The sequence below is a fragment of the Haliotis rufescens genome, unplaced genomic scaffold, assembly GCF_023055435.1.
Source record: "Haliotis rufescens isolate VD_foot unplaced genomic scaffold, xgHalRufe1.0.p SCAF_27, whole genome shotgun sequence".
In the NCBI taxonomy this organism is placed as follows: domain Eukaryota; kingdom Metazoa; phylum Mollusca; class Gastropoda; order Lepetellida; family Haliotidae; genus Haliotis; species Haliotis rufescens.
This window is the reverse complement of record NW_025963968.1, coordinates 3,119,300-3,131,731: the sequence shown is the minus strand read 5'-3', so window position 1 is coordinate 3,131,731 and position 12,432 is coordinate 3,119,300. Positions and strand designations below refer to the sequence as shown.

The 12,432-nt window shown below is 43.3% G+C and overlaps 1 protein-coding gene across 1 annotated transcript in view; it reads right to left on the bottom strand.

Moving 5' to 3' along the window:
- The window catches only part of LOC124139391 (prominin-1-like), a 132,003-nt gene that overhangs the window by 76,675 nt on the left and 42,896 nt on the right, over positions 1-12,432 (bottom strand). The window contains exon 2 of the mRNA XM_046506425.2: positions 6,634-6,741. Within this exon, the coding sequence (XP_046362381.2) occupies positions 6,634-6,741 (108 nt within the window). The remainder of the gene's footprint in view (positions 1-6,633; positions 6,742-12,432) is intronic.

Below are 12,432 nucleotides of genomic sequence, written 5' to 3'. Positions count from 1 at the left end.
CCAGTGCAATACATTATTGAAAAATGCAACCTAATATATACGTCAATATGCACCAAGTGTATTTCAAATTTTTCAATTCTTTCAAATTTATGTCTAACCGTTACGTGTACAATCATCAATGATGTGTGAACATTCAGTACCTCTAATTTTGTTTACCATACAGAATCAATAACCCCTATGTTATGTGCAAGTTAAGTCAATTTCCTTAAATCTGGCCCTGTCAAGTGATTGATATCATGAGCAACAATCCATGCCATTGGGATAATAATACCATACAATCAACTGAGTCACTGAGCCTGACCAACTGATTCCATTATGTCACCCTTGATGAACATAGGTTGCTGGGGACCTGGTCTACGCTTGGATCCCCACGAGGCATGCAATGTAGGGAGCTTGGGAAAATACATGTGCACAAGTGTGAGGTGAGGTGCAATGGGGTTTAACGTCGCATCCAAGATTATTGCACTTATATGGTGAGGTGCATGCACCTATGTGTGTGGCTGCGTGTACTTGTCCAGACTGATGCTGATTTTATAGTGCTAGCACACTGAGATACCAGTTTAACATGAATACCCCACTCAGACACAGTATACTGTACCTCTAGACCATGGAGGTCACTCTACCTCTAGACCACTGAGGTCACACTACTTCTAGACCACGGAGGTCACTCTACCTCTAGACCACGGAGGCACCTCTACCTCTAGACCATGGAGGTCACTTTACTTCTAGACCACGGAGGTCACTCTACCACTAGACCACGAAGGTACCTCTACCTCTAGACCATGGAGGACACTCTACCTCTAGACCATGGAGGTCACTCTACCTCTAGACCATGGAGGTCACTCTACTTCTAGACCATGGAGGACACTCTACCTCTAGACCATGGAGGTCACTCTTCCTCTAGACCATGGAGGTCACTCTACCTCTAGACCAACGAGGTCACTCTACATCTAGACCATGGAGGACACTCTACTTCTAGACCATGGAGGACACTCTACCTCTAGACCATGGAGGTCACTCTACCTCTAGACCATGGAGGTCACTCTTCCTCTAGACCATGGAGGTCACTCTACCTCTAGACCATGGAGGTCACTCTACCTCTAGACCATGGAGGACACTCTACCTCTAGACCATGGAGGACACTCTACCTCTAGACCATGGAGGTAATTCTACCTCTAGACCATTGAGGTCACTCTACCTCTAGACCATGGAGGACACTCTACCTCTAGACCACAGAGGCACCTCTACCTCTAGAACATGGAGGTCACTCTTCCTCTAGAACATGGAGGTTACTCTTCCTCTAGACCATGGAGGTCACTCTACATCTAGACCATGGAGGTCACACTACTTCTAGACCACGGAGGTCACTCTACCTCTAGACCACAGAGGCACCTCTACCTCTAGAACATGGAGGTCACTCTTCCTCTAGACCATGGAGGTCACTCTACCTCTAGACCACAGAGGCACCTCTACCTCTAGAACATGGAGGTCACTCTTCCTCTAGACCATGGAGGTCACTCTACATCTAGACCATGGAGGTCACACTACTTCTAGACCACGGAGGTCACTCTACCTCTAGACCACAGAGGCACCTCTACCTCTAGAACATGGAGGTCACTCTTCCTCTAGACCATGGAGGTCACTCTACTTCTAGACCATGGAGGTCACACTACTTCTAGACCACGGAGGTCACTCTACCTCTAGACCATGAAGGTCACTTTACCTCTAGACCATGGAGGTCACTCTACCTGTAGACCACAGAGGTCACTTTACTTCTAGACCATGGAGGTCACTCTACCTCTAGACCATGGAGGTCACTTTACTTCTAGACCATGGAGGTAATTCTACCTCTAGACCATGGAGGTCACTCTTCCTCTAGATCACGGAGGTCACTCTACCTCTAGACCACAGAGGCACCTCTACCTCTAGAACATGGAGGTCACTCTACTTCTAGACCACGAAGGTCACTTTACCTCTAGACCATGGAGGTCACTCTACCTGTAGAACATGGAGGTCACTCTACCACTAGACCACGGAGGTCACTCTACTTCTAGACCTTGAAGGTCACTTTACCTCTAGACCATGGAGGTCACTCTACCTGTAGACCATGAAGGTCACTCTACCTCTAGACCATGGATGTCACTCTACCTGTAGACCACAGAGGTCACTCTACCTCTAGACCATGGAGGTCACTTTACTTCTAGACCATGGAGGTAATTCTACCTCTAGACCATGGAGGTCACTCTACCTCTAGACCATGGAGGTCACTCTACCTCTAGACCATGGAGGTCACACTACTTCTAGACCACGGTCACTCTACCTCTAGACCACGAAGGTCACTTTACCTCTAGACCATGGAGGTCACTCTACCAGTAGACCATGGAGGTCACTCTACCTGTAGACCATGGAGGTCACTTTACTTCTAGACCATGGAGGTAATTCTACCTCTAGACCATGGAGGTCACTCTTCCTCTAGACCATGGAGGTCACTCTACATCTAGACCATGGAGGTCACACTACTTCTAGACCATGGAGGTAATTCTACCTCTAGACCATGGAGGTCACTTTACTTCTAGACCATGGAGGTAATTCTACCTCTAGACCATGGAGGTCACTCTACCTCTAGACCACAGAGGCACCTCTACCTCTAGAACATGGAGGTCACTCTTCCTCTAGACCATGGGGGTCACTCTACATCTAGACCATGGAGGTCACACTACTTCTAGACCACGGAGGTCACTCTACCTCTAGACCATGAAGGTCACTTTACCTCTAGACCATGGAGGTCACTCTACCTGTAGACCACAGAGGTCACTTTACTTCTAGACCATGGAGGTCACTCTACCTCTAGACCATGGAGGTCACTTTACTTCTAGACCATGGAGGTAATTCTACCTCTAGACCATGGAGGTCACTCTTCCTCTAGATCACGGAGGTCACTCTACCTCTAGACCACAGAGGCACCTCTACCTCTAGAACATGGAGGTCACTCTACTTCTAGACCACGAAGGTCACTTTACCTCTAGACCATGGAGGTCACTCTACCTGTAGAACATGGAGGTCACTCTACCACTAGACCACGGAGGTCACTCTACTTCTAGACCTTGAAGGTCACTTTACCTCTAGACCATGGAGGTCACTCTACCTGTAGACCATGAAGGTCACTCTACCTCTAGACCATGGATGTCACTCTACCTGTAGACCACAGAGGTCACTCTACCTCTAGACCATGGAGGTCACTTTACTTCTAGACCATGGAGGTAATTCTACCTCTAGACCATGGAGGTCACTCTACCTCTAGACCATGGAGGTCACTCTACCTCTAGACCATGGAGGTCACACTACTTCTAGACCACGGTCACTCTACCTCTAGACCACGAAGGTCACTTTACCTCTAGACCATGGAGGTCACTCTACCAGTAGACCATGGAGGTCACTCTACCTGTAGACCATGGAGGTCACTTTACTTCTAGACCATGGAGGTAATTCTACCTCTAGACCATGGAGGTCACTCTTCCTCTAGACCATGGAGGTCACTCTACATCTAGACCATGGAGGTCACACTACTTCTAGACCATGGAGGTAATTCTACCTCTAGACCATGGAGGTCACTTTACTTCTAGACCATGGAGGTAATTCTACCTCTAGACCATGGAGGTCACTCTTCCTCTAGACCATGGAGGACACTCTACCTCTAGACCATGGAGGTCACTTTACTTCTAGACCATGGAGGTAATTCTACCTCTAGACCATGGAGGTCACTCTTCCTCTAGACCATGGAGGTCACTCTACATCTAGACCATGGAGGTCACACTACTTCTAGACCATGGAGGTCACTCTTCCTCTAGACCATGGAGGTCACTCTACATCTAGACCATGGAGGTCACTCTGCCTCTAGACCATGGAGGACACTCTACCTCTAGACCATGGAGGTAATTCTACCTCTAGACCATGGAGGTCACTCTACCTCTAGACCATGGAGGTCACTCTACCTCTAGACCATGGAGGACACTCTACCTCTAGACCATGGAGGTCACTCTACCTCTAGACCATGGAGGTCACTCTACCTCTAGACCATGGAGGACACTCTACCTCTAGACCATGGAGGTCACTCTACCTCTAGACCATGGAGGTCACTCTACCTCTAGACCATGGAGGTCACTCTACCTCTAGACCATGGAGGACACTCTACCTCTAGACCATGGAGGACACTCTACCTCTAGACCATGGAGGTCACTCTACCTCTAGACCATGGAGGACACTCTACCTCTAGACCATGGAGGACACTCTACCTCTAGACCATGGAGGTCACTCTACCTCTAGACCATGGAGGACACTCTACCTCTAGACCATGGAGGTCACCCTTCCTCTAGACCATGGAGGTCACACTACTTCTAGACCATGGAGGTCACTCTACATCTAGACCACAGAGGTCACTCTACCTCTAGACCATGGAGGACACTCTACCTCTAGACCATGGAGGACACTCTACCTCTAGACCATGGAGGACACTCTACCTCTAGACCACAGAGGCACCTCTACCTCTAGAACATGGAGGTCACTCTACATCTAGACCATGGAGGTCACACTACTTCTAGACCATGGAGGTCACTCTACATCTAGACCATGGAGGTCACACTACTTCTAGACCACAGAGGTCACTCTACCTCTAGACCATGGAGGTTACACTACCTCTAGACCATGGAGGACACTCTACCTCTAGACCATGGAGGGCACTCTACCTCTAGACCATGGAGGTCACTCTACCTCTAGACCACAGAGGTCTTACATTAAGTGTGACATGTCCTGATGGCTCATTGCTTTAAAACCTCATGTAACTTGTTTAGGTTCAACTCTGTGTTTCGGTACAAAGTCTTTTAAAGGTTGGAGCTGTGGTTCAATTGAATTTTGGATATTTGAAACATTTCAGATCAAATTCTATCATCTCTAATGTCAAAATAATTCATGCCATACATGCCACAAACCAATCCCTGAAGTTTTTAATTTGAATCATGTATAATGAACACAGACACTGGTTCGGTGACATTTTCAACATTCCCCGCACAAATTGTCATTTTCTAAGTGCTTTCAGACGAGGTGTTGAAAATGCAATATAACATGATTAATAGACACATATGTGATGTCTGAAGGTCATGTGTTTGTATAAAAAAAATTGAAATAAAACATTTTTTTGCACTTTTCCATTGTACTTGATGTCACTTTCACAGCAGAAATGGCTGATTAATGGACAGGAATGAGATGATGATTGCTCTATAGTAGGTTTGTTCACCATGTAATCATCATCGTGACAGTTTTATTAATTCACTGGTTTCCTAAAAAATAGATTTACCCCCATGAAAACCCAGGTTAGAAATGGTCTTCAACAAACAATGCTTGCAGAAAGAGATGAATAATTGGGTCTGGTCAAATCAGGCTCGTTGTCTCATCATCTCCCAATTTTATGGATTGATGCTCATGATATCAGTCACTGGATTGCCTGGTCTAGATTTGATTATTAACAGACCGCTGTCATACAGATGAAATATTGCTGCATGCAGTGTTTAACAACAAACAAACAAACAAACAAACAAACAAACTAGATATATACATTTGAGTGAAAGTGAGTTTGGTCATAAAAAGTCAAAATAACACCAAAAGTTTAACAAGTGTTCTCGTGCATACAACATACATAATGGTTATCAATTTTTACGAAATTACATATAGAAATAAGTTGCCATAGCAACTAACATGAAATCAGATTACTTTGTACAAATTTTTAAGAAAATATAACCTATTGTCAGGATTATCAATGCAAGTAACAAATGATTTATTTAAATAAAATTAAAACAATTTTTGTTTTCAGAGATGTTGAAAATGTAAAACAAAAGAATACAAGAACAAGCAATGAAAAGGATCCTATAAAGGTCACAAAAAACATACATGTAATTCACCAGAAACATATGTTCAAAATGACTTTGTTTTTCTTTTCATTCTCAGGCATGAAACGTATTTGAGCTTGTAAGCAGATATAGTTTGGGCAAAGAAGGATACGTTGCATTTGCACTAAAACCCTGACAATCTTGACATTTACAGAACTTATATTTGAAACCAGATTTGTTACCAGACAATTCCAAAACATTATTGTTTGTCCTGAAACTGAATTGCTAAAAATGAGCTGTATGAACGATGTTTTGATCTGTTCCTGGCCTTGATGACTCCTGGTTGAGTCGAGGGGAAATGGGGTTTTAACATCACGTCCACGATTATTACACTTATATAGTGACGAGCATGCACTTGTGTGTGTGTGTGTGTGTGTATGTGTGCCTTTTTGTACTAGTCTAAACTGACACGATTTATAGTGCCAGCCCACTGAGATACCATGCTGCAGTTAAACATGAATACTCCACTCAGACACAGTATACTGACTCCGAGCCAACCATTCCTTGTTTTAGCTTCTTAATGCCGAGCGCCAGACAGGGTAACAACAAGTACCATCTTTTAGCGTCTTTTGGTATGACGTAGCCGGGGATCAAACCTGGACCTTCCTCTCTCTGAGCAGACGTTCTACTACCAGACCACTGAGGCGGTCTCTCCTGGTTGAGACTGGTTGAGACTGGACGAGACTGGACTCACCTGCGGGGAACGGCTCTGTCTGAATGCTGTTGATGACTGCACGGGCGAAAGATATCGTCACCTCCCATCCTTTTGTGGGAGCATCCCTTGTTATTCCATGGTACAATCCTGGAATAATGAAAGATACATATTTCAAGCTAATGATATCACTTTTAATATCAAAACAGACATTTTCGTTTCACAATTACACATTAAACATAACCATTATACCCCTAATTACAATGATTTCAAGATAATTGCATTCAATCCTTAATGTAATGATAATGTAGTCTAAAGATAATCCATTTTATCTATATAAAAATTATTACCATATTTCCTGTAAAAAGTGCCGTGCACAAATAGGCACCCCTGACTGACTTCCCAATCCGTCAGTAAGCAATCTCTATCAGTGATTTTGGACACGTACATATCCCAAAAGGTACGTAACAGCCCAAATTTTGTAACGTATATTAGAGAATGAGTAAGATCTGGGGTAGAACAGGTCTTCAGCAACCCATGCTTGCTGTAAAAGGCGACTATGCTTGTCGTAAAAGGCGACTACCGTATTCGACGTAATAAGCGCCCCGCTCTAATTAGCGCCCACTGCAATATTTGCTAATATATTGGCAAGTGAACAATCCCAATTAGCACCCCTTCCGATTGATCAATGTACACAAGACTTATTTATTCGTGTATAATACGCACTCATGTGTTATATGCACCCTTAATTATGGGCAATAACATTCTTGAAAATATATCTGTCGTATATAAACAGTTCCGGCTGTCAGTATAATCCACGAAATTTAACTTTCAACTCTGTTTTTTCCCACCAAAATATTATTCTAATAAGAGACCCCTATTTCTAATTTTGAGAGCGCCCTGGGCGCTTATTACGTCGAATACGGTAATAGGATCGGGTGGTCAGGCTCGCTGACTTGGTTGTCATAGATCCCAATTGCGTGGATCGAAGCTCACTATGTCAATCACTGGATTGTCTGGTCCAGATGGTGATTATTTACAGACTGGCTTATTTATTTTTATTTTTATTTCAACCGACCTTGTGTGGAAAAGTTGGAATAAATCTGTAAGACATCAAACTAAAAAAGTGTGGCCTAATTTTTGCTGCAGCAAACAATATGCAGTCTTTCAGACAGGTCCCGTAAGTAACAAACATCTGGAATCTCAACCAGTGGTTGATAGAATGACCAATGTCACATTCCACCAGCGTACAATGACACACTACCAGCCAAGTCACAGGATCTGACATCTAATGAACATACTAGTCAGTTTATACAACAAGCAAGCAGTACTGATGACCTATTTACAAACAAATTCGCCAGAAGACACATGTAAAATTTAGGCTCTGTGCCTCACAGATACTATCAAACCAACTCAATTATTAGGTGTTCCCTTGCTAAAATCTAAACATACAAATCTGTTTCTGGCAAAATCGCATCCCAATTGACTCTGCTCTTTGAAAGACAATATGCAGAAAATGACAAATTTGACTGGACCCTGAAGATTCCGGGTTAGAACTGGTCTTCAGCAATTCATGCTTGTCGCAAGAGGCGACTAACAGGATCAGGCTTGCTGACTTGGTTGATGCATGTGATCGTATCCCAATTGCGAGGATCCATGGTCATGATAGCAACCACTGGATTGTCTGAGTGCAGCATTAAACAACAAACAAACAATTTTGATTGCTTTTTGTACCTCCTTTTGCCTCAGGATACCTTCTAAAAGACATCCTCAGAGATGATGGCAGATTAGAATCGTCCCCAGCAAACTGTGCTGACCACCTAGGCACCCACTTAAAACACTTACTCATGCACTCACCTTCTCTCAGGTATTACATTATATAGTGAGTGAGTGAGTGTGCTTTTATGCCACTTTTAGCCATATTTTAGCAATATCACGGCGGGGTAAAAGACCAGAGTGACACATGTGTTAGATGCTTACCACAATGGCACTGAAACATACAAAGAATCAAATCCGGGGAAAACCGGGATTCGAACTCAGGATCTATGTTTCAGCAAGTTGCGGCGCCTACGACGACTGGGCATTAATCTCTTTTCGAGTGAGTCAGTGGGTATGCTTTTACGACGCAATATTCCAGCAATATTAAGGCGGGGGACAATGTAAATGGGCTTCACACATTGCACGGGTGTGGGGAATCAAACCCTGGTCTTTGGCGTGATGAGCAAACGCTTTAACCACTAGGCTACCCACTGCCCACATTATACAATAAGAAGAAAATGTCTACCATTGACGTGTAAATATGGCAACATTGTATGTACAATCAAGTCTGGTTTTTTTACCTAAACATGTGCTGCAATCATTAACATCTGCATTTAGATTGGAATCAGATTGGAAACTGATTGATGTTATTAACTATTTTAAAAAATTAAATAGCAACCAGCAAATCAGTCTTTTTTTCCAATTCATCTCCCTGGATACAGCAAGTGTGTACTCAGGCCATTGAAATACCAGTACAGGCGTGAAGACTGACACTATGTGTATACGTGGTGAACACCATGGCTGATCTACCTAGTGCACATATGTTAAGATGGTATAGATTGGCGTTGACATACAAAAGTGTTGGTTGTATTGAAGTTGAAAACTCATAACAGGATGACGGCCATTTTGGAAAATCCTGCATGAAAAGAATTAACATTTGATTGTGTGAATGTTGTTTGACAACAGCTGGGACTGCATTATATGTAACTGAAACCATCCAACGATAACAAATAATCATTTAGAATGATGCATACATTAATAGCAATGTCATTACACATAAATCTGACACATACACGTATGGCTGTGACTGGCACCGATAAAGGGTAAACTACACTATAAATACATCTGTTTTGCATCATCCCAAACTGCATCAATGGGTGAAAAACAAAAATATTATTGAGTTTTTGTTTGACATGCTTCTACACTCAATATATCATACTATCATACTTGTTAAGGGACTAACTATATGATATTCATGTGTGTGTGTGTGTGTGTGTGTGTGTGCGTGCGTGCATGAGTGTGTGTGTGAGTGTGAATGTGAGTGTGTGTGTGAGTGTGAGTGTGCGTGCGTGCGTGCGTGTGAGTGTGAGTGTGTGTGTGTGCGTGCGTGGGTGAGTGAGTGCGTGCGTGCGTGCGTGCGTTTGAGTGTGTGTGTGAGTGTGAATGTGAGTGTGTGTGTGTGTGTTTGAGTGCGTGCGTGCGTGCGTGCGTGCGTGCGTGCGTGCGTGCGCGTGCGTGTTTGCGTGTGAGTGTGAGTGTGTTAGTGTGTATGTGTTAGTGTGTGTGTGTTAGTGTGTGTGTGTTAGTGTGTGTGCGAGTGTGTGTGTGTGTGTGTGTGCGTGCGTGCGTGCGTGCGTGTGTGTGTGTGTGTGTGTAATGAGGTTGGGAGACTGGATATTTCTTCAGCTACAGCTGCAATACATACTTACTTCAATAGAATGATGTATACATTAATAGCAATGTTGTTACACATATATCACACACATGCTTGGATGGCTGTGATAGGCTCTGATGAAGGTCGGGGCGGTCGGGTAGCCTAGTGGTTAAAGCGTTCGCTCGTCATGCCGAAGACCCGGGTTCGATTCCCGACATGGGTACAATTTGTGAAGCCCATTTCTGGTGTCCCCCGCCGTGATATTGCTGGAATATTGCTAAAAGCGGCGTAAAACCATAATCACTCACTCACTCTGATGAAGGTAAACTATACCTCAAGTCTTTGAAAGGCATTAGAAGTGATACACATAAGGAAGAGAATTTATGGATGTCATTTGATTTAAGAGTCAACCCTGCAAAAGTGAAAAAAACATATATGTAATAAATGATACGACTGATTAAAAAATCAAAACAAGTCTTCATCGTGAGGAAGCAAGGCTTTACCCACTGAGCTACCAAATGGTCCCATAAAGACACATGGATCTGTGTTAAGTATGGTTTACTCCATTCTTAGTTACAAATATTCCAACACTATACCCCTGTAGGAACCGACAATGGACCTCCGTGTGGGGAATCAAACTCCGCACATTAACCCCCAGGGTCACGAACACATTAACCACAGGGCCATCCAACCGACCCACTCTCAATGATCAAGCAGGTTAAAAAAACACTAGTCTATTATACTCATTAGTCCGAGATTCAAACAATTTCACATGTTTTGGCAAATGTCCATGTAATGAGCTGCCATTCTTTCTGCAGCACTTGATGTTATGGCATATTTGGAACCCGTGCTCCTTATCACTCATTCATCATTTGCGCTTTGTTAACAGAAACGTAATTTGTAATTCTATGGCATGTTCTAATGGCGATTTCCCCTGTGAAAGAGATAGATGTGACATGTCATAAAAGTTGAAATTCCCAACAGTTTTAGACCTGAGCTACATCAGATCAACAGCCCTAGATCCATTAGTTTGGTCGTTTTAAATTGAGAATCAATGAAAACCTTTTATACCAATCAATTTTTTATGCTACTGTTTGAAAAGCACCCCTAGTGTAACACTCCTCTGAATCAATTGATGTGTGTTGAACATGCAATGATTAGAGAGCTACACTATCACAAAACACTACCTGTCACTAACAAGGAACCATAGAATCAGCAGAATTTAGTGATAGGGGCATTCTTGGATTATTGAAGGCATGCTGTCATTATGAAGCACCGGTTCTTTCTTTCAATGGTAGTAATGGTGTTTGGGGACTGAATGAATGGGTTTTTAATACAAGGTTGGTTAGTCGTGAGTCAAAGCCATCTTAATTCTGTGACCGGGCAACCGCCGGTACAGAGTACTGTACCAAACTTGGTCCATGTTGTTTGGGTTGCCTTAGAGCATTTGTGTGCGGGAGTGAAGGAGGGACTACCAGTATTTAAGCCTTATTACAGAGTGTCAGCTTAATAAGGAGGGAGAACTCTGAGGGACTACTATGGTGAAGGGGCGATCGGGTAGCCTGGTGGTTAAAGCGTTCGCTCGTCACGCCGAAGACCCGGGTTCGATTCCCGACATGGGTACAGTGTGTGAAGTCCATTTCTGGTGTCCCCCTCTGATATTGCTGGAATATTGCTAAAAGCGGCGTAAAACCATACTAACTAACTAACTAACTAACTAACTAACTAACTAACTAACTAACTAACTAACTAACTAACTCACTCACTCACTCACTCACTCACTCACTCACTCACTCACTCACTCACTATGGCTAAACAAATATCTGAGGACATCCCATTACGGGTCACGTCAGAACGACCTTTCGCGAACTTTGACCAACCACTGAAATGAATAACAAGAAGTCGATATCAGCCAATGAGAAAGCAGCTTTCTCAAGCTTTACGGCACTTGTTTCAACCTGGCGACTTTCATTTCAGACTACGCTTGAAAAATATGTTGACACAGTTCTCGATTAAAATTTTGAAAACTGAACAAACGACCATTCCGGAATGTCTAATATATGGTTGAGATTGTATGCCAGTGCTTCCCACGTACTGTGCAATGCCTCCTCCGTTCAAATGTTTATTCCACAGAAGCGAGAGATAGGTGATAATTTTGAAGGAATCAGTCGTACAGGCCGTAACTGTTGTTTGGAATACCCCGTTTTAACGTTTTCGAGGTTGCTGATTAGAAAACACATTCCGACTGTCACTTTCATGATCTGGTAAGCGACGATTTGATTGGTCAGATGAAAGGTCATTCTGACGTGACCGGAAATGGGATGTCCTCAGATCTTTGTTTAGCGATAACGAGAACTAAGATCTGATTTTAATGAGATTGCATTTCAATACAAAATTCAAAAATAAATTTGGAAACATATTGATTTTTT